Raw genomic sequence first — 23,297 nt, 5'->3', positions numbered from 1 at the left:
CTCAGACTACCGTCCTATTGCTTTAATTTCCTGCCTATCTAAAGTTTTTTAATCTATCCTCAACAGGAAGATTCTTAAACATCTACTATTTCACAACCTTCTATCTGATCGGCAGTATGGGTTCCGTCAGGGCCGCTCTACTGGTGATCTTCTGGCTTTCCCTTGGTCATCCTCTTTTAGAGATTGGTGAAACTTTTGTTGTTGGCTTAGAGCCTTAGACATTGTTACCGCCAGCAGGCGGCGAAGGTTGATTCAGACCCACACGATGACACGAATCATTTATTGAATCCAGTTGTTACACTTACGTGTTTGGGTCTTGGGGTAATCGTTAAGTAACGTGCACGCCCTTTCTGACAGGTGCTCAAGGTAGGTCTATCTACTTGTCTCTGCATCGACACACGTCCTCCCTGCACGAGTACCCTCAGCAGTGTCCCTATCGTCCTCAGTTACTGCCTTGGTTCCTACCCTGTCCATCGTTATCCATTAGCGACGGCGATAAGGCCGGCCTCATCTTAGCCTCATGTCATAACAAGCATCCTTCATCTCCTTACGTCAACACTACCTCAACACCGACCGTACAAGAAATTTGCTGATTTAGGCCTCGTCTTGGTCCTCGCTCTGACCTCCAGGTCCTTTCCTTCCTCATTGACAAACTTGCACAACAACAACTTCTTTCATCCTCTTGGCGGTAACACATATCAAAAGCTTTTGATAGAGTCTGGCACAAAGCTTTGATTTTCCACACTACCCTCCTACGGCTTCTATCCTTCTCTCTGTAACTTCATCTCAAGTTTCCTTTCTGACCGTTTTTTTGCTACTGTGGTAGACAGTCACTGTTCTTATCCTAAATCTATTAACAGTGGTGTTCCTCAGGGTTCTGCCCTGTCACCCACTCTCTACTTATTATTCATCAATGACCTTCTAAACCAAACTTCTTGTCTTATCCACTCCTATGCTGACGATACCATCCTGCACTTTTCCACGCCTTTTCATAGATGTCCAACACTTCAGGAAGTAAACATTTCACGCACGGAAGCCGCAGAACACCTGATTTATGATCTTTCTAATATTTCTGATTGGGGCAGAGGAAACTTGGTAATGTTCAATGCCTCAAAAACTCAATTCCTCCATCTATCAACTCGACACAACCTTCCAGACAACTATCCCCTCTTCTTCTATGACACTTAACTGTCCCCCTCTTCTACACTGAACATCCTCAGTCTGTCCTTTACATATAATCTGAACTGGAAACTTCATATCTCATCTCTAGCTAGAACAGCTTCGATGAAGTTAGGAGTTCTGAGACGTCTCCGCAAGTTTTTTTTTCTCACCCCCTCAGGTGCTAACTCTGTACAAGGGCCTTATCTGTCCATGTATGGAGTATGTTTCACATTTGTGTGTGTGGGGGGTGGGGTCCAAACATACCGCTTTTTTAGACACTGTGGAATCAAAAGCTTTTCATCTCATCATCTCTCCTCTAACTGACTGTCTTCAGCCTCTTTCTCATTGCCACAATGTTGCATCTCTAGTTATCTTCTGCCACTATTTTAATGCCACCTACTCTTCTGATCTTGCTAACTGCATGCCTCCCCTCATCCCACAGCCTCGCTGCACAAGATTTTCTTCTTTCTCTCACCCCTATTTTGTCCACCTCTCTAATGCAAGAGTTAACCAGTATTCTCAATCATTCATCCCTTTCTCTGGTAAACTCTGGAATTCCTTGCCTGCTTCTATATTTCCACTTTCCTATGACTTGAATTCCTTCAAGAGGGAGGTTTCAAGACACTTTTCCTTCAATTTTTGACTGCTGCTTTGGACCCTTTTCTGATTCTGGCATCTCAGTGGGCTTTTTTTTTTTTTTTGTTAGTGTCCCTCCTACATAAAACAATATTTTATATATATATATATATATATATATATATATATATATATATATATATATATATATATATATATATATATATATATATATATATTCCATCCATCTCATTCCTTCTTTGCCCATGTGCTCTGGAACCTCTACCTTTCTGTCTGTGCCTCTATTCATATACAATTTGTCTGGGACTGCCTGTTTTCCTGAGAAAATTATCTTTATTTTCATAACATTTTACATATCCACAATTCATATTACCTATTCACATAACTTCCCCATAGGCATGGTACTTGATACAAAACACCAGTCAGGGCATAGAGGCAAATTTGGATGTTGAGCCAAGTGGGCTTTGGTATTTTTTGATGGGCTACTTCTGGACCTGCAATTGCTTCCTGGCTGAATTTCCCTTACTGATTGCTTTTCCTGCTTTTATCCTCTACATCATTCCCGTTAATCCCCTTTTGTCCCTGGTTGCCTTTATTCAGGTTGTTTTATGGTCTTCTTCCTTTTGGTGTGACCTGCATCTGTGTTTATTTCTCTGACTTAATCTCATAGGGTTCTCTCATTCATGCCATCCCATGTGAATTACATCTTTTTATTTAATTTATCTCCTCCATTTCTTGTTCCTTCTAGCTTATTCTGTCTTCTTTTCTTCCATTCTTTCTTCTTTCCTTGTTTCTTCTTACATAACATAGTACTTTGTGTTGTGTAGCATCACCACAAGTACACACACAAAGGTTTCGGGAAAGGTTTCGGAAAACAATGTGTTAGCTTAAAATATATTTATTCCTTTATTAGTCTCTACAAAAATGATCAAATAGCATATGTTTGTATCATGCTAGTTCTCTTACAAAGTTGACTTGATAACAAATGTGCAAAAAATGAAAGAGATTAGATAACTTGCATTGGTCCATAAGGAATAAGAGAATATATCCACATTGTTATCTTTTACCACTGGACGTTACCATTTTATGAACATAGAAATAACTCTCCTTTGCATTATTTCCTTAAATTTCAGCATACATCGATTCAGTCCAAATTAATATGGATATTGTGATATACTGTACTCTGACTTTTAGTATTGACAATGTGGACAGTCATCAAATACCAATGATGAAAAGTTTCATTTCAATATTCATTTATTGATAAATAATTCAATATTCATTTACTGATAAATAATTTGCATTCTAATATTTCTTTATTTTCTCTACAGGTAATTATGTTTAAATTATCAATATAAAAACAAGTAATTATTAAAGATATCATTTCATAAATTAACACCAAAGCAAACCCATTATGCATATCTGAGACATCCCAGTCCCTCTACAGCACATCAGGGCCGCAGCTCGAGGCCCCACATTTCCCCAAACCTGACCATACCACAGGAATGCATCACTCAGTGCAGCTTACTCACTATGCCACCAGTATGCAGTAGCCTGCATGCCCTCCTTCCTCCTAGTTCGTGCTTAGATTTTAGATTCATCTTAAACCTTTAGTGAAACTGATTGTTGCACAGCAGAAAATTGAGTGAATGACCAAGAATGAAAAGGTGTAGCATTTAAGTTTCCACACATGAATAAAAGAGGAGGATGAATATAAATTTGTGGAGGATAAAATTTTCAGGTTGCAGGGCAGACTGTAGAACAGTGGAAGCATCTGTGGCTGAGGCAGGTCCCCCCACTCAGCACAAATGACAGCCTCAATGAGTAGACACTCACAGAGGCTGCATACTCCCTTCTGAGGCTTCTTTCACACACCTCAACACGTACATCAAAGAGAGCACCGCCCAAAATGACACAATCTTCACTCCAGTTCAAGGTCATCTCTTAGTCTTTTCTTTCCCTTGGAGAGATTCACCACCACAGACTTGGAGTTACCACCAGACTTCCCTCCAGGATCAGAGTAGTTGTTGGACATATGATCTGCCAGACTGTCCACTATTCTGGCAGATATTTTTGTCCCTGAACCACCATCATCTGGAGGAAAGCCTCCACCTGAATCAGTCTTGTCGTGCAGGGGAGGGTAGTCATCCAAGGGTGGCACAAAGTATGCAGTTCCCCTTGGAGAGGCTGTGCGCTGCTTCTTGGCCACAGGTGTATAGTCATGGTCACTAAGGGCCTGGGTTAGAGGGGTTTCAAGCTCAAGGGTCAGCTCATCTTCCACACCCTCAAGCACTTCCAATGTGCCCATGTTCCCAACCTCAAGAAGACTGCGTGTGTGACCTGCAAGCAGAACATGTGGCATTTAGTGCTTTGTTTCTTTGCAACCAACAAGAACCTTATAAGATTTAAGTTTTAGGAAAGTGTGTGTGTGTGTGTGTGTGTGTGTGTGTGTGTGTGTGTGTGTGTGTGTGTGTGTGTGTGTGTGTGTGTGTGTGTGTGTGTGTGTGTGTGTGTGTGTGTGTGTGTGTGTGTGTGTGTGTGTGTCCCTCCGACACAAATAAGGCATCATTATAACCCCAATAAGCATCTCTCTCTCTCTCTCTCTCTCTCTCTCTCTCTCTCTCTCTCTCTCTCTCTCTCATAAATAATATTTCCTGTTATAATGACAAAATTATCATAGATTGTAATTGCATACTTTTCTGAAGCATTTAAAAAATGTCACTATTACTTTCATTACTCCTTTATGTGGCATCGCAAACAAAGGATTAAAATGGACAAGCAAAAAATAGCTGAAAAGGAGTGTGTTCCATGGAAGTCTGTTGTGGATACTATTGTGTTAAATGAAAGGGAGACTACATTCAGGGAGCTATAGGCCAATTAAGTAGTGCAAGTACTCAAAGGAAAAGAAGGCAAAATGCATACCATGCTTCCATTTAGAACGTTCATGTCCAATTCAAGATAAAGAAAATATTTGTTGCATGACATAATACATCCAACAATGCATGCTTAAGAAAATACTTTTGTACAAACTGCAAGAGGATCCCAAGCAGTTTTCTTGTGAAACATTACTATATGACATTGTAATACATGTACATTCTTTTATATATTACTTTTGTTTCAATGACAGTGACATTTTATATTTCATGAGTGAGTGCTCTTTGCTTTCTCTGCCATTACTCTGCAATCTGTTTCCAACCTCTAGAAATGACTGAGAGGTAGTTCTAGTCATTCCCAACCTGTGTCTGGAGGTCCCTGACCTTAATGAATTATCATTTTTTTCTATTCGAGGCAAAGTGGAGTAGAAATTGAAGTACTGCTCTGTACTTATTTCCCCCAACAAAATTTATGGGATTATAGGTATGAATTTCCCCAACAAAATGTATGGGTTTATGGGTATGACTCATGCGATAAGTCAGTGATGCTTCAAATGCCTTTACCAGCTTGTTGAATATCTAATGCACTAGAGGTTTTGTTCCTTCAAGGTTCTTTTGTGGCATCTAAGACTTACATGCATGGCTCAAACTTGTCAAAAGCCATGTTAATTTTAAAAGGATTTTGCCCACTTATCATATGCCTCAAAATTTTAATGGCTGAACTTGTGTGCACATATCTTATTAGTTAGCAGTCATCTACAATGAGAGTCATGGAAGTAGGCACAAAAGCATGGGGCTTCGGTGTTTGTCTCTAGTTTGTCTCAGTTTGTCTCTAGGGTGTGTGGTGGGTTCCTAGGATGTTTAGCATGTACCCATAACATAACCAACATGTTGAGCTGGGTGGTGTAGCTGTAATGACTGTTTTGATGGCTTAATGTTCAAACAATGTCTGGATGCCTTGAGATAAGTGCTGGTCTCTTCATAATTGGTGGTGAGGTGCTGCAATCGTGGTGATGGTGGTGGTAGGTAGTTCAGGTAGGATATTCCTTTGCAAGAAGGGTTTCTGGTTTTGGTTGAAGGGTTAATATCAATGGTACTTCTCTGATGCCTTTTTTTTTTTTTTTTTACCAGCTCTGTGTTATTCTCTCTACATCCCCAAACCATCTTTACACACACTGATCTACCCATCCAACCAACCCTCTCAAAACAGCAGTTCCATTTCTCACCTCCTCATTTCTGTACCTCAATGTTACTACTCCACATGCACTGATCAAACATTTCTCCTCCCACACTCCCATGTTATAGCAACATACAGCACAATGGTCACCATTAATCCATATATAACCATCTCTTTATACATACCCAGTGTCCTATATTTAAAGATCTTTCTTAGCCCACCAAGTATTTTTCCTGCTTCTTTCACCCTGCACTTTACCTCTCTCAACTCTTCCATTTACTATATCTGTTGATTACAAATACTTGAAATAATCCACCACTTCCAGTTGTTCCCCATTTAATCTTACATCCATCCTTCAACCACCTATCTTTCATTTACTTAACCAGTTGTTCCCCATTTAATCTTACATCCATCCTTCAACCACCTATCTTTCATTTACTTAAACACTATCTTCAGCTTTCTCCTACAAACATGTCCAAAACTCCACCAGTCTTTTGAACTTCCTCTTTCAGTCAGGTATAAAACTTGTATATCATCAACAAATAGTAACAGACTCAGATCCTGTACTCTTTCCTCTTCACAGACTGAACTTAGACCTCATATTTGTTTCCCTTACTACACCATCCACAATGACATTACACAACCCTCATGCAAACCTACTTTGACAGGGAAAAACTCGCTCACACCTTCAACTCTTAATGTGCCCTGCTATTTATGTAGAAACTCCACTCCAATAATTTATCTCTAACTCTGTATACTTTCAGAACATACAATAATATTTTCCTATCAATCCTATACAATAATATTTTCCTATCAATCCTATCATCCATTTTCTCCAACTCCTTGAATGCCAAAAAGACTTACTTTCCCCTTCCCTAAAACTTTTCACACAACTGCCTTATTACAAAAATCTGGTCAACACAACCTCTTCCCTTTCTAGACCTCCTTGTTCATTTTAGAAGGAATTTTCTGCTCCTTCTCTGATTCTTGTTCACCTAGAAGTTTTAGACTAACTTACCCAGTAAAGGTCAAGCATATAAATCCTTGATTTAAGATCCCAATACAACAAATTTTGGATCTAACTAACTGGACAAATACACACGCTACTCAACTTACAAATTAGGTTCCAGACAGCCATTCATAAGTCACTGTTTTGTGAAATATTTTGAGTGTATGTCTAGATAATATAATAATAGTGCTCAAACACTATTGTAAAGTACACATTAATGAAACTAATGTATACATAGAAATAAAGCAAAAATTAAATTGTACACAAATACTGTGTACTATAAGCACATGCTACATTTACCAATCAAGTATGTTATAGCCTCCTCAGTTTCCACTGAGATGGTTTGACACTTCTCAGCACTGCCACCATCACCACTAGCCTTGCTCTTGTAACTACCCCATGATTAATAATAAGAAAGTTGAAAACTATACATTAAAATCTTGGAGCTAGCCTCTCTCCTTCACTGCACTGCTGATTTTGATTTTAATGCTACAGGTGACTCAGGACTGCTTCTGAGCCAGAGGCCATATTCACAACAATCATTAGAGTTATACTTAGAGGTCTGCTTAAAGTTAAGGTCTTTACTAAGCCTGAAACTTAGCACAGAACCAGTTCATTATGAAATGTTGACACTGCAAAACAGTAAAATTTTACATTTCTTAATTTCATGTTATTAGTGAAATATTTTTACATCTTTTGGGCTTGGGCTCTTTTACAGTCCATTCATGTTATTGGTGGAATACTTTAAATAAATTAAAGTTAGGCACAAAGTTAAGCACACCCTAGGCCATGCTTTTTGTGCTTAGCTTAAGCATGGTTTGTGAGCTAAGCACTATCCCTCTACTTAAGAAACTTTGCAGATATGGCCCCAGGCCTTTGGAACAACTGTAGAAAATTACCAGTATCCTACATTTTGCTGCCCAGCATGGGTAGCAGCCAAAAATGGTGCTAGGGAAGAGATGTGCCACAAAGTTTAAACCTGCAGAGAAGTGACAAGCAGAATTTGGATTTGAAGGGATTCTTGTTTGTATCTCCTGATGTTCATAAGTCAGAGAGTGTCTGTAATTATATTATGTACTCACACAAAATACAAAATCTTCCCTTCAAATACCTGAATCCCCATCTCATAGGCAAGAACATGTTAAGTTAGTAAGTTAGTATAGAAGTGTCTGATGAACTAGATTTACACAACTAACCTGCAGGAGGCATTTTGGATGATGGCATGGAAAGCTCACTGTCAGCAGAATTTCCATTATCCTGCCGCATTGAGGGTACAATGAAAAGTGCTGCCGAGAGGATGAGCATCATGAGGGCAGTGGAAGCATGAGTCTGTAAGCGTCCAGAGTTTCCTCCTGTGACAGCATTCTGGAACCTCCTCATCTGTACTAAGAGGGACTCATTTTGGGCCTCCAAACTGCGGATCCGCTTCTGCAGCTGTTGGTTCTCTTCTGTGCAAGCCTTCACTCTGTAAAGAAAGTAAGGAAAACTTTAATTGTGGAGACTGCATAGTCCAAAATAAATGTTAAATGCCCTTGAAACTAATGTGATGGTATATTCTTTCCCTTTTATGCTTATTGTCATGTACATTGTTGTCATGTACAATATTATTATTGTAATGTACTTATTTCATTGTGAACAGGTGAACTTTGTGGCCAAGCAATTCATATCAAACTATATAGCAAAGCCATGAGTATTGTCACTATATTTTCTATTATTTTTATTCAGTCTTCGCAGAATAATCAGGAATTGTAAGTACTGACTCTCATTATAGAACACTGTTTGAAAATCAAATACTGAAATCAAAATCCTAGACTACTGACTTATTATAACACAAATGTGATATGTCATCACTCCTGCCTGACAGCAATACTACTGCAACAGCCAATATTTTTTTTTATTTAACTGTCTATTTATTTATTTAATTATTATTATTATTATTATTATTTTATTTTTTTTTTTTTTACTCAGTCATAAGAGAAGAAAACACCTTAAGTACTTGTTGCTGTTTATCACAAGGAACCACAAAAAAAACATGGCTGGAAATGGAGCAGGAAATGGAGCTATGCTGGATTCCTTTATAAATATGAATCTTAATTTTATTAAGTTACATCCATATTATAACCATAGCTGGGCATGATAACAAAGAAAATTATCACGATAACCAATATTACCAGCAATAACCGACAATTGATAACTGGCAATAAATTTATCACCCAATAACCGATAAATCAACAAATTCAAAATTTCAATACTAGTGATAATATTGACATTCTAAATAAATAAAACTGATAAATCCAAATCTTCATTTTTTAAACTTTGAAAATTTTAGAAAAAATCAAATTCAATGTTTATCTTGTCTCTTCACTAATGAAAAGTACTGTTTTAAGTAAAATAATTCAAATTCAAATTAGAATTTGAAAGTTTAAAACTTCAACATGTTTATGTTCCAAAAACTAAAATTATCAATTATTGCTAGTTTGGAATAATTCGGTGATACCGATGAATCGATAACACAGTAAAAATAATTATTGGATAACTGGTAACATGATACTGTTATTGCAATAATGCCCACCTGTGATTATAATGGAACAAATAATGTGAAATGCAATAAGAAGAACAATCATAGAAGAACTATGATTATGGTGTACACATAGAGGTCAACATCCAGTGAAAAGGAAGGACAGTAAGCAATGTAGCACATGGGAGGAGGAGGAGGAGTAGGAGAGCAAACAAGAAGGGACAGCAAGGACCAGAATAAATAGAGAAAGAAAATTACTAAAGATGTTTAGAATAGGCATCCAACTACTAAGTACATTTGCATAGTCAAGACGTAACAGATTATGGTTTCTTACATATAAGTAAGTGACTAAAGTGATCACATTTTAATGTTCCTAACCATGTTTTACTGGCACCACTAAGGTATTAACAATTACAGGTAAATATGCAAAGAGTTGGGGATCAAAAGATATCTAGTGTAGAACTTCAGAAAAGATCCAGTGCCAGAACTGATATAAATAACCAAACATGCACCCCACCCCTTCCTCAAGTTAATGTTCATCTCTATAACAGTCAATCATATGATGTTTCATGCACTAAAAGTTCTCTGCAAAAAAAAAAAAAAAAAAAAAAAGCCTGCATTACAAAAATTTAAAACCTACAGATGAAAATTGTTTAAATTCATATGAAGCACACCGCTCCATCAACATACTCGTACATGCTCAACATATTTGCCTGAAAATATTCTCAATGTGCCACTCTTCATGCATGATTTTTCTCTCTAAGTTGTATGCTTTATGAATCTTTTTTTTTTTTTCTGCATCACATTACAACAAGAATTATGGCTTTGCACTAAAGAAATAAATTTGTTATGCTTTCTTGCATGAAATATTTCTATAAATTACGTTTTTAGAATACATCAATACTCCTAAATTCAGCTATTTACCTGCAAAATACAAGCAGGCATTCTGTTGCTACTAGCCAGGCAGCCATGGAATTCTAAGTAGTAATGCAGTGGTGAATACCAGTGAGAAACTGTTTGTATGTATGTACATACATATTAATTTAATAATTAATTGAATTAATAATTTAATTAATAATAATTTAATTTAATAATTAATTTAAATACTAATTTACAACTCCATTTTGTGTAGGTTTATCCACTTTAAATATTGTGTATGTAACAAGCTGAGTGTTGCTTTATTTTCTTTTACTCTCAAGTATTGAACTGATCATGAAAGAAATGTTTTCCAAGACAAGGAAAATATTTCTCTTAGGCATCAAGTTATGGTTTAAACACATACTCATAATGTGTCCTTGACCTGCTAGTACCTATACAATAAAAATGAGCAAAACTTAGTGTATCTATTTCTATCAAATAATTTTGACCCAAGATAAAATCTGCAATACTGCAAAATCCTTATGGGAGAAAAGATGTCTTAAGAAGTTATGCATTCACTCACCTGTCTTCTAATCCATCAATGTACTCCTTCTTGCGTTTCCTGGAGTCCTGTGCTGAGATCTTATTTCGGATCTTGCGCCTTATTCTTTTGAGCTCCCTCTCTTCCTGCTTAGTTAAAGGGTAATGGGTAGGTAGCATGATCCCTTCCTTCTTCAGCAGCCTCTTTTCTTCATCTGAGGATGACAAGTTTGCTGTTTAGATTCATGTTAGATATTGAGTCTCTAAGCTTCTTGAACTAAAATATTTAAATCCAATAGCTGATTGAAAAGTATGCTTTTACTTAATATGCATTGTAAAAAACAATACAAGTGACAATAATACTTCTGAAAAGGATTAGATCTTGTAATTCAGCACCAGGATCAGCAGGCTCCCACAAGTTTTTAACACTTTCCTAAAAGGGGGAAGGAAAGTGGCAGACTATTTCATAATGAACAAGATTCTTTCATCATCCTGTACAACCCACATACTAAATATAAATAGGCTGGTTTTCACCCAGAGAACACAAATTACTGACTGAGATCACTTCTCAAGTTACAGAAAATTCCTGGCTCTTGAACAAGGGCCATTGCTCCTCATTTACTTCACAAATGAAAGATCCATAGCCAAGTAGGTTCCATGGGAGAATGCTCTGCTAGTGGCTTTGAGGATCATGATCCATATAGGATAACACCAGTTATCCTATATGGAAGGCAGAGTTCCCTCTTCATTACTAAGATATGTTCTTAACTGCCTAATTTTGGATCTCATTTAATCCCTTTTTACTTTCCAAGATAGGGGAGACAATTTTCCAATTCTGCTATTACTCTTGTATCAACTCCCTCAGAAGTGTTTGATATCTATTAATGGAGTGGCACTTCAGGAGTCATAATTGAGTATGGGAGACAATATGCAAACAGAGCTCAAAGGCATTCTGATGCCACACAGAATACAGCATCCAAGATCAGTGTGGGGATCAGATTCTCTTAGAGAGGCATGTACTTTCCCATAGCTATGCCAATGGACTGTCAAGACTAAAATGTGAATGTTCATCAGCTCTCTCTCTAGCTCTGTGGTTCTCAAACTTTGTTTCTTAGTGGTGCACTGAAGGTAGCCAGTGTACTGCAGGGCTCCTAAAGGCACAAATTTAAGAACATGTACCAACCTATGGAAATTAGGCAGCATAATTTGATGATGGTCACAGTACAGTTTGTGAATCACTGCTCTAGCCATAGCATTATACTATGCAACTAACACCCAAGAAATCAGTTCCTTGTTTAATCCAATGGTAATAAATGTACAGTATAGAGCATGTCCACAATATGCAAAGCTGGACAACTCCACTGGTGTATTCATTGTCTTTTATAACAAATTGTAAAGAGGAAAAAATTATCAATCCCATAGTAAGAATTACATGTTTTAAGGATAGACAGACAGAACATCATAGAAATAATGCACTTTAACATGATCATAGATATACCTGCAAATTACAAGCTCATGAAAATATTCTATTCATTAAATGAATAATGATTCCGATAAATATCAAAACAATTGTGATATGACATACAAGTATGCACCTCACTTTACTTGTATCTCTGCTTGGTACCCTAGTACTACCTTTTTCTGTTCATTTGCCACTATGGTCATAAAATGAATAAAAGCATTAAAATGTATAAGTACATACATCAGCATTAAAATGTATAAGTACGTACATCAGAAGATGCAAACTCTTGAGAGAGAGTTTGATGAGATTTTGATGAGAGAGAGAGAGAGAGATGCATGTCAGGACTGAATTTCAAGATGATCCAGAGACCCAGCCCTCACCATCGCGATGATGAGACGATGAAGGATAAAAAAAAACGCTGAGCCACAATCACCATAGCCTCGTTTCAGGCAGCCATACCACGTTGCAACATTGCACTTGCAAAACTACGGTGATTGTCCTCCTCCCATTCTAGTTAGATCCCACGCGTTCATTAACCCGCATCTAACAGCCACCTGCTCCTCCACACCACGCATGCTAAAGTATCAGCTCATGGGGCCAACAGAACGTTAAGTACTGTTATCTGTTTGCTGACACTGTATAAATTATTTATGATCGTATGTACAGTACGAAGTGACCATAGACTGTAGCTCATTCAATCTTTAGTGATTATATATATATATATATATATATATATATATATATATATATATATATATATATATATATATATATATATATATATATATATATATATATATATATATATATATATATATATATATATATAATATCCGATTATGAAAACGAAAATGTGCTAACTGAGCTATGATCAGTGATACACTAAGGGTGTGAAGCAGAGGAGGAGGGAACACGCATCCCATATGACAGCAAGAAGGAATGTCATGAGAATCGTAGATATACAACTCTATGTCCAATGTAGACCTTTTGTGAATAAAATGTATAAATACAAAATAGAGATTATGAGAGTAAATGTGACATGAACAGCTTGGTGGATAAAATGAAGGAATATGTGATGCTGCTGCTATATTGGCACCGTTGGGTGACAAGATGACTGTGATAAGAAAAAAAGATTAGAAGACAATGTAGCTATTCCAGGTGTACTGTAAGAAGTTTTATGATGTATATGGTTTCTTTGTCTTGTCTTTTTTTACAAGGTGGAAGACGCTACTACACGGGTAGGTTAAGGAAAATTACGAGTCATTGGTAACATACAGATCAATTAAAAATAATGTTTGGTATGCGACGTCACGAGAGAGAGAGAGAGAGAGAGAGAGAGAGAGAGAGAGAGAGAGAGAGAGAGAGAGAGAGAGAGAGAGAGAGAGAGAGAGAGAGAGAGAGAGAGAGAGAGAGAGAGAGAGAGACTGTTATATACTTTGACGTGTATTCGCATGTGTTTATAATGTAGTGTACGAACATATGCATGTGCTCGACCCCGTATTTGTGTGACGCATGATATTTACTTGGTCGTGTTTGCACTAGTGTCCGCAATCTAGTCGCTAGGTTCAGACACTGACACAGGAAGAAGCAAACATGTGGTGTGCGTCAGTTGGACACAGCGCAGCAATGACAAGCCTCAAGGATAGGAGCAGGGATATGGCAGGAGTTACCGTAATATTCTGGACGTAGGACATTGTGGGATCGGGAATGGCCGCGTGTAGGCCTGATGGCTTCTTACAGATTCCCCTATTTTCTTGTTTTATGTTCTTATGTGGATGGTGGGGTGTTAGGGTCTTGGCACGTTGGATAAAGGATTGCGCAGCGTGGCTAGTTAAGTAAGCGACATATACGAAAATGCTAAACAGTTTTTGAATCATTGGAATGATAAAAATGAAAACGAGAAGGCCGTGCGTATCTGTTTGGTGACTCGCCCATCCGGAGTAGCTAGCTGTTCTCCGTGAGGGCGTTGACCCTGGACCATGCGGAGCCCCGGAGGGGGCGGAGGCGACCCTCGAACGCTCCTCCCAGACAGGCCTTCTGTGGCTCAATGGTACACGGATAGCAAGAGGCACAATGACCTTATCCTTACTCCAACTCTTCAACCTCATCCTCCGTACCACTCTTGAATCACATCCTAATTCACTCACCCCTTCCTTTCCTTTGTTTTCCTTTCCTTCTCTGTTTTCCTTTCATTCTCTCACGTTCATCATCATTCCTTCATATTATCTTATCGGCGTTCGTCTCTGCTTTCTGTTTCCTACAATCATTTTCCTTCTCCCTGTTCTTTGTCCTCTCATTCTGCTCCCGAAGGATATAAATGAGAAAGGAAGGAGAGAGAACAGAGGGCATCCAATACGGCGAACAGAACTTGTGCACGAATACTGAGATGAAATGACAAAGAGAGAGAGAGAGAGAGAGAGAGAGAGAGAGAGAGAGAGAGAGAGAGAGAGAGAGAGAGAGAGAGAGAGAGAGAGAGAGAGAGAGAGAGAGAGAGAGAGAGAGAGAGAGAGAGAGAGAGAGAGAGAGAAAATCGTCACAGGTGTGTAGCGGTTCATCCAAACCAACCGCGCAGGTACCGTTGTTTTGCCCCCAACCTTCACCGCTGCTGCTGCTGCTGCTCCTCCTCCTCTTCCCTCTTATGCCCTATTGCTCCTCTTCCATCTCCTCCACTCACCCAACGTCACTATTCTGTCAGGCCCACAAATATACCTTTCTCATATCTGACCTTCATCCTTGCTTCCGACAAGCATAACATAGATCATCACAGCAGCAGCAGCAATAGTAGTAGCAGCAGCAGCAGCAGCAGCAGCAGCAGCAGCAGCAGCAGCAGCAGCAGCAGCAGCAGCAGCAGCAGCAGCAGTAGTAGTAGTAGTAGTAGTAGCAGTAGTAGTACCAGTAGTAGTAGTAGTAGTAGTAGTAGTAGTAGTAGTAGTAGTAGTAGTAGTAGTAGTAGTAGTAGTAGTAGTAGTAGTAGTAAAGAAATAATCATACCTTGGTAAAAGATAATTAAGTAATAACCGTACAAAGCAGAACAAGATAAAGATGGTAAGGAGGGAGAACAAAAGAAAAGACATAGGGAGGAGGAGAAAGAGGAAATATAGTCTCAAGATGAGTTTTAAGGCGTCTCTCTCTCTCTCTCTCTCTCTCTCTCTCTCTCTCTCTCTCTCTCTCTCTCTCTCAGGGACTGGTACGAACATCTACTATACACCTTCCTGTTTTTAATATGCAGGTACACATGTCCTGAGAGAGAGAGAGAGAGAGAGAGAGAGAGAGAGAGAGAGAGAGAGAGAGAGAGAGAGAGAGAGAGAGAGAGAGAGAGAGAGAGAGAGAGAGAGAGAGAGAGAGAGAGCGAGCTGGAGCTGCCATGATGTTCAAAACCAGGGACGTTTAGATTGTCGCGTTTCGAAGAATCTGATGAAAAGGACGCCATTGTGTCAAGGGTAAACACACACACACACACACACACACACACACACACACACACACACACACACACACACACACACACGGCAGGGGCCAAAGGGTACTGGCGTGACCTTTTCTCTTCACTCTCACTGGGGTCACGGAAGGTCACACGCGAGTAGAAGAGGAATGTAAGGACTGTCACCATATGGAAGCAAACCGAGATTGAAGAGGAACACAAACGATGAACAAATGAAAACAAAACAGACCTCATGGCTCTTATGAGGCGATTAGTGCTAACTACATCCTTTGAGTAATTAAATGCAAGGAGAGGGGAAAGAATCATTACAACAGAAGAAATGAAGGAAGAATGACTGGATAGGAAGAGAAAAGCAGAGGAAAGAAAAGTGGGGAGGGAAGGACGGATGTCATAAGAGAAAGGGGCGGGTTCAGGGTGGGGAGGAGTCACCTGTACTGCCGAAACGGGCCGAAACACTAACCTACCTTGTCCTTACTAACTTGTGACCTTCAGACTCCACGTCCCTTACCCGCTATCTTACTCGTTCAGTAATTCACGTGAAGAGAATGTGAGGCAGCGAGGTGTGCATGAGGTGGTTAAGTTACGCGGAGGAAGACAAGAGGGACAGGCCGTGGACGATGCAAACGAGAGGAGGGAGAGGGAAACACAGGTGAAAGGAAAAAATGACAAAGTCGAGGATGAGAAAGTACATTGAAAATAAGGAAGTGGAGAGGTGTGGAAGTGAAACAGGAAGTGAAAGAAAAAAGGGGAGGGGAGGAAAAAACAATGCAGTAGGAAAGCTGAAAATAATGAAAGCAAGAAAGCAGGTTGAACAAAAATTACTGAAGCGTGGAAGAGAGAGAGAGAGAGAGAGAGAGAGAGAGAGAGAGAGAGAGAGAGAGAGAGAGAGAGAGAGAGAGAGAGAGAGAGAGAGAGAGAGAGAGAGAGAGAGCGCTTCAAAGTTGCCCAGACTAGCAACTTTCACGCCGACACTTACCGGAGAGAGTCAGCTGCTGGAAAGACGTGTGCCGATCGTCATCATCGTCGTCATCATCATCATCATCGTCGTTGGTCTTTGCCTCCACTTTGATGCGCGTCGGGGAGGAGTGGATGAAGGAGGTGGTGGTGACGGCGGGGCGGGCTGAAGTGGTGAGCACAGTAGCGGCGCCACTCTTCAGGATGGATTTGGTTTCCTGGCCTCTGACTGTGCCGAGAAGGGAAGTGCGGATGGACTGACTGTTGAGGGAGGCGGTGGAAGAGGGGGTGGAGGAGGTAGTGGAAGGCGTGCGGACGGTGGAGACGACAGTCCGCACTCCACGCGTCCCCATGCCCGCGCTGCCCCCCGTGCTGATGATCTTAATGGTGCGGACCTGACAGGGGCAGAGGTTTTTTGTGAGAGAGAGAGAGAGAGAGAGAGAGAGAGAGAGAGAGAGAGAGAGAGAGAGAGAGAGAGAGAGAGAGAGAGAGAGAGAGAGAGAGAGAGAGAGAGAGAGAGAGAGATTGAATACTTTTATTCACTATGTATTACATATTTGTGAATAAGACTAGTTTATTCTGACAGAACAGTCTTGTCCCGTTAATCATTAATAATTGAATGATGATAAAGATGTACATGGATAAATACATTTAATTACATTGCTGATACTGATAAGGAATGGTGGTGTGTCAGAGAGACCACCTGCACAGGCACACACCTGATTTAGGTCCTTCACCGTGACGGGAAGCAGGATGGAGCGTGACGTCTGGTTGGATTTGAGAAGTGTCCCGCCACGAACCACGTGGGCGTTGCCGCCGCCCCTGTTGGCCTGCGTCACCACGATGGTCTGGCCGCCGACAGTGCCCACCGAGCTAGCTGGCGCCGCCACCGTCACCGTCTTGAGCACCGGGCCGGTGGTGGAAGTGGCGTTGGGCTTGCTGATGAGGGTGGATGCCGCAGACCTGTTCACGATGGTGGCACCGGTGGGGGCCGCGGTCTTAGTGACGAAAGTAGGCCTGGCAGTAGTGAAGATGGGCGTTGTCACTGACGTGGTCGGCGACACAATACTGCTTCCCACCTCCTGAGGCACCGGTGAAGAGAACCCTGCAAGACAGACAGACATCAGTGTCATTACAGGTGGCGGCACAACTTCATAGCCACCGAGGAGCTCCCAACAACCAGAGACCCTCCACCAATGTCCGCTAGCCTGCTGAGAAACCATCTTAAGTTGTCTTCTCCTTCAAGTGGCTTATTATTCCTCCTTTGTATACTCCTCACTCGACTTGCTCCCACAGCCTCCACCCTAGGTTACAGTTCCTATTCTGTCCTATTCTGTCTTTATCTTGATTCCACAGATTTCTGCACCAACCACTCTATCCAAAACGATACCTTCCACGTTGTGTAATCGTGTTCCTTCTATCTGTTCTATCAGTGAAACTCAGGACATCCTCGAGACGCGATGATAACGCCCTCTCACCACAATTTGTTTTTTTTAAATCATGGGGTTGTGCCGAGAAAGGCACGTCGTAAATTGCTTCCACACTACACGTTCTAAAAACTGTTCTGAACCATTCTAATATAGTATCATTAATAATCTACTCATAATCACGGCCCCGTGACGCTTGACGTGCGTGCATGATGGCAGGTCACGCAGGCACGCTTGCAGGCTTGCGGCTCAAATGCAGTGCGGTACGGCGAACTTTCTTTTGACTTTTGTATACACACACTAACCTTCAGCCGTGTGTGTGTGTGTGTGTGTGTGTGTGTGTGTGTGTGTGTGTGTGTGTGTGTGTGTGTGTGTGTGTGTGTGTGTGTGTGTGTGTGTGTGTGTGTGTGTGTGTGTGTGTGTGTGTGTGTGTATCATGCATACGAAAAGTGAAAACCTGTTTCTGAATCAATCAATCAATCAATCAATCAATCAATCAATCAATCAATCAATCTCTCTCTCTCTCTCTCTCTCTCTCTCTCTCTCTCTCTCTCTCTCTCTCTCTCTCTCTCTATCTCCTGGCACCTGATACACGCACAGTCGGCCAAGCAGCGTGGTGGTGGTCGTGGCGATACAAGTGGATGAGATTATCAGACGACCTTGAGACATTACCCCCGACACTACCACCACTATCACCACCGCCACCATCACTACTCGTACAATTATCTAACACTTGAGGATAGCACACAGACGATCTATCCAGACCGTGAGTATGGGAAACGGACGGCACTTGCAGTTTAATCTAGCAGAAGCATCGAGAAGGGAGCGCGCATCGTTGTACACGAAAGGAATATTATATCTAAGGATGAAGAGGACAAGCAGAACGAGAACTCGGCGAAGAGGACAAGACAGAGAGAGGTTAAAGAGAGGACAAATGGAGTAAGAGGAGGATGAGAGAGACGAGGAGAACGAACCATTAAGAAGTGCAACAGCAGGGTTTGCGTGAGCTCCGGGAGAGAGAGAGAGAGAGAGAGAGAGAGAGAGAGAGAGAGAGAGAGAGAGAGAGAGAGAGAGAGAGAGAGAGAGAGCGTGCTGCTGTCCTTACTGTGGCCCCACTGGTCACGTTTGCCTCAGGTGGCCTCTCTACGCAACTCTCTCTCTCTCTCTCTCTCTCTCTCTCTCTCTCTCTCTCTCTCTCTCTCTCTCTCTCTCGCACATACACACTCACACACACACACAGAGAGAGAGAGAGAGAGAGAGAGAGAGAGAGAGAGAGAGAGAGAGAGAGAGAGAGAGAGAGAGAGAGAGAGAGAGAGAGAGAGAGAGAGAGAGAGAGAGAGAGAATTTCCCTAGTGTCGTCATTAGTATATCCTCCTCCTCCTTTCTCCTCCTCCTCCTCCTCCTCTTCTCCTCACCGCCCCTCACCAAATCTCCACGGATCCTCACCACTCCCTCCAGCTGCTCTCCCTGCCCAAGCTCTCCCTCTGCCTCACTCCTCTTTCCCGCCCAGACACGCCCCCTTCGTGACGCCCTGTTCACTCATTGCCTACTGACGTGTGCTCTACTCTGGTGTTCGTGTGCGTTAGTTTTGTAGTAGTAGTAGTAGTAGTAGCAGTATAGAGCGGGTAACAGAGATTATCATTTTTATTATGTCTACACAACAAGTATTATTATTGCTGCCGCTGTTCTGTACCACCACCACCACCACCACAACAGATAGTTACGATAACCTACTTTTAAAACTATCAGATTCAACAGTTCCGTACATTTGCATTTATATGAATAATGATGTGTGTATTGTTACTTTGTATCTGTGTATTTCCTGTAGGTGGGGGCCGGACCGTGTGCGTGGTCATCTACCTCGTGTACTACCCTACACCTGCCAGCTTTAAATACAGACGCGGTATGTTGTGGCACTTTGGCAAACCTTGAGACAAAGCAACTCTGCATGTTTGGGGGATTCTGACTAATAGATCAAGTATGTTATCAGGATACTTTGTTGCACGGTGAGCAAAGTGAATTACAGATGTATTATGAACAAAGAACACGATTCAACAACTAGAACAAGAAAAACCAAATCCGGTGTGAGCCGCTGCCATGTGAAACACAGTCTGGGGCTGGTGGCTGAGGTAGAGTGGTGGGAGGAGGGCACCCCGCCACCACTGTGCAGATGTGTGTGTGTTTTGAGGCCAGGCAGGGTGCTTGGTGGCTGTTGTATGACGCGTGAAACAAAGCTCTCGAGTGTTCGCCTTACAAAGTACTTTTCTCTCGTTGTGGAGAGGCCACACCTGTGCTCAACAGCATTGTTCCCAAGGCTAAGCAGCAAGGATGGGTACACTGGCATGTAATCATAACGGTATAAATCTATCCCTTGCCTCAGGTGGTTTTGAAAAAAAAAAAAAAAAACACGGGTGAGGTGACTGCCAGGTGAAGAGATTACACAAAAAGGAAGGGGCGTTCCTCTGCATGCCAGGACAACACGATACCTAGCCACTGGCCTCAATCTGGGTGGTTCTGAGCTTATCAGATACAATGAATTGTTGTTAAATGTTGTGTAGGTTGTACCGAACCTCAGGCTACACTACTGCCACCCTAAGTATACTAACACCACGCTTTACAGCAAAGCGAAACAGTGGATACCTTTCTAGTTATTCTGTTCCCTGTGTGTGTGTGTGTGTGTGTGTGTGTGTGTGTGTGTGTGTGTGTGTGTGTGTGTGTGTGTGTGTGTGTGTGTGTGTGTGTGTGTGTGTGGACCAGGAGAGAGAGAGAGAGAGAGAGAGAGAGAGAGAGAGAGAGAGAGAGAGAGAGAGAGAGAGAGAGAGAGAGAGAGAGAGAGAGAGAGAGAGAGAGAGAGAGAGAGAGAGAGAGAGAGAGAGAGAGAGAGAGGTCTTTACCAGAATCTGGATGAATGAAATCTTCCAGGGAGAAAACGTTGTCGGGGCTGCGTGGAGAAGTAATAATGGGGGAGCTTCCTGCCGGGGAAGTGGAGCCCAGTGATCCCAGAGAACCCAGATCGCTGGCAGAGGACACGTCTGAGGTGGCGTCCACGGCGGGGTCAGGGGAGGACATCCCAAGGCCGCTGCCCAGGCCCACATCAGCCAAGGAGCCCGGCGAGGAGTAACCCGACAGGGGAGACATCTGAGGAGTACACACACAGGGACTGGTTAGCCAGAGAGAGAGAGAGAGAGAGAGAGAGAGAGAGAGAGAGAGAGAGAGAGAGAGAGAGAGAGAGAGAGAGAGAGAGAGAGAGAGAGAGAGAGAGAGAGAGAAACTACATGTATATAAATAGTTTACAGAAACAGGCGCGCGCGTACCTATGTACTGTACGCACGCACGCACGCACGCACATACATACATACATATATACATACATACACGTACACACAAACACACACACACACCTGCTGGTCCAGGGAGGAGTCACTGGACATGCCGGAGTCGGAGGCGGCGGAGTCCAGCACGGCATGGAAGGGCAGACCCACGAGGTTTTCGAGGGAGTCCATGTCGTCGTCTGGGGCCTCCAGCGTGGGAGTGGAGAGCGAGGAGGGGTCGAGGGTGTGGTGGGAGGAGGATCCAAGGCCGCCCAAGGAGTCTAGTGCAGGTGTACCGAGGCTCGGGGAAGTCATGTCGTTGCCGTCCAGCACGGAGCGAAGCAACTCGTCTGCGTCCCACTCACTCGACTGAAAAATGCAGAAAACACGGCCATTTAACAAACAGCAAAGGCAGCGTTGTAAATGAAAATCATGACAGTGGACCGTCCCTGCCCCTGCCACACGCCACGCAGGCAGAGTGGCACGCACCAGAGTAAGCATGTCACAGTAGTCTTCCCCCCACATGTCTTCCCTGCAGTGATGACTTCCGTCATTGAGAACAAGAGTGAAAATCAAGAAGCAGACTCGCTTCACACCTGGCACCGGAGAGCGTTTGTGCAGGAGTTCAGAGGTTCTACTTTACGCGACCATTACCTCACCTGGCACGCATATCTGTAGCCGACGGCTCAGCCTGCCGCTCCCACCCAACATGGCCCCGCCGGAGTAAAAGTTCTGAGGCTGAGATAGTAAAACAACACTTCTATTATCCCACGCCACCCCACCCTTCCCTCAAGACAGGCGTAAGCACATACATGACCCAGAGTAATGTAAGCAGAAAGAGATATACTTCCAGTACATACCTATATTTACCTCCAGTTTCGGACACCTGGGAGGGTTCCCCCACTTCCCTACTTCACGTCCCAAAAAGAAAAAAAATGGAAAGAAAAAGAACAAGAAAAAAGTGAGAAAAAAGGAACAGTTTTTCTTCCTTCCGCTACGCCGCCTTCTTCCTCGTCTTTGCTCAGTTTTTTCTCTGCTGACACTGCGAATGGGAAAGGCGGCGGCGGCGGGAAGCCCGGCAGCCTGCCACATGCGGGCTTCCCACTGACCCTCTTCACTCTCACACGCGCACGACGCCTCCTCCTGGCCTTCACCTGCAGTGGCTTGACGTTGCCCCGGTGGCTACCGAACCACGTGTTGATCTCCCACAGCTCGACAGGGAAAGGAATGAGACATGCTTATTCGCCTTCTACCACATTTTGCATGTCACCGTCCTTACCTCCGAGCGCGATTTCAATAATGCGTTAATTCTCAGAAAGCAGTATGGATGGAGAGGAGGTGATCGTGGTAGTATACAGTAGTGATAGCGTTGGGGTTGGTGCGGGCGGCAGTGAAAGTGTTGTAGTGGTGAAGATGTTTTAAAGAAAAGAATGGAGATCAAGAGCAGTAAACAATATCTTCATAATATGGATAATCATTTTCAACCACCATCACTACCGACAACAATATTGATGAAGTTGTTATATAACTCCTTGTTATACAACTTCCTTCTGCTCATTTTTGTACTGCGAGACAGGTTTTGTGTGTGTGTGTGTGTGTGTGTGTGTGTGTGTGTGTGTGTGTGTGTGTGTGTGTGTGTGTGTGTGTGTGTGTGTGTGTGTGTGTGTGTGTGTGTGTGTGTGTGTGTGTGTGTGTGTGTGTGTTGTGTATAAATGTCCCATGATTGAATTTTTGTTTCCTTCGTTAATTTATTTTCTTGCAACGAGGATCGGATGAACACACACACACACACACACATACACACACGCACGCACGCACGCACGCACGCACGCACACACACACACACACACACACACACACACACACACACACACACACACACACACACACACACACACACGACAATTTTGTCCCTAAGGTGCCTTGACATCCTTTTTTCAGTTTAGGGCTCGGAATAGAACCAAGCACAGC

General features: G+C 42.2%; 1 protein-coding gene across 1 annotated transcript in view; it reads right to left on the bottom strand.

The window, feature by feature from the left end:
• Positions 1–2,640: 2,640 nt before the first annotated feature.
• LOC135110903 (uncharacterized) overlaps positions 2,641–23,297 on the bottom strand; it is a 33,393-nt gene continuing 12,736 nt past the window's right edge. Inside the window, exons 2-8 of the mRNA XM_064023535.1 lie at positions 21,417–21,695; positions 20,910–21,153; positions 17,308–17,693; positions 16,611–16,983; positions 10,774–10,945; positions 8,011–8,279; positions 2,641–4,095 (exon numbers count right to left, since the gene is read on the bottom strand). Of these exons, the coding sequence (XP_063879605.1) occupies positions 3,677–4,095; positions 8,011–8,279; positions 10,774–10,945; positions 16,611–16,983; positions 17,308–17,693; positions 20,910–21,153; positions 21,417–21,695 (2,142 nt within the window). The 3' untranslated portion in view covers positions 2,641–3,676. The remainder of the gene's footprint in view (positions 4,096–8,010; positions 8,280–10,773; positions 10,946–16,610; positions 16,984–17,307; positions 17,694–20,909; positions 21,154–21,416; positions 21,696–23,297) is intronic.

The sequence above is a fragment of the Scylla paramamosain genome, chromosome 21 (assembly GCF_035594125.1).
Source record: "Scylla paramamosain isolate STU-SP2022 chromosome 21, ASM3559412v1, whole genome shotgun sequence".
NCBI lineage: Eukaryota > Metazoa > Arthropoda > Malacostraca > Decapoda > Portunidae > Scylla > Scylla paramamosain.
This window is presented reverse-complemented; position numbering and strand designations above follow the sequence as displayed.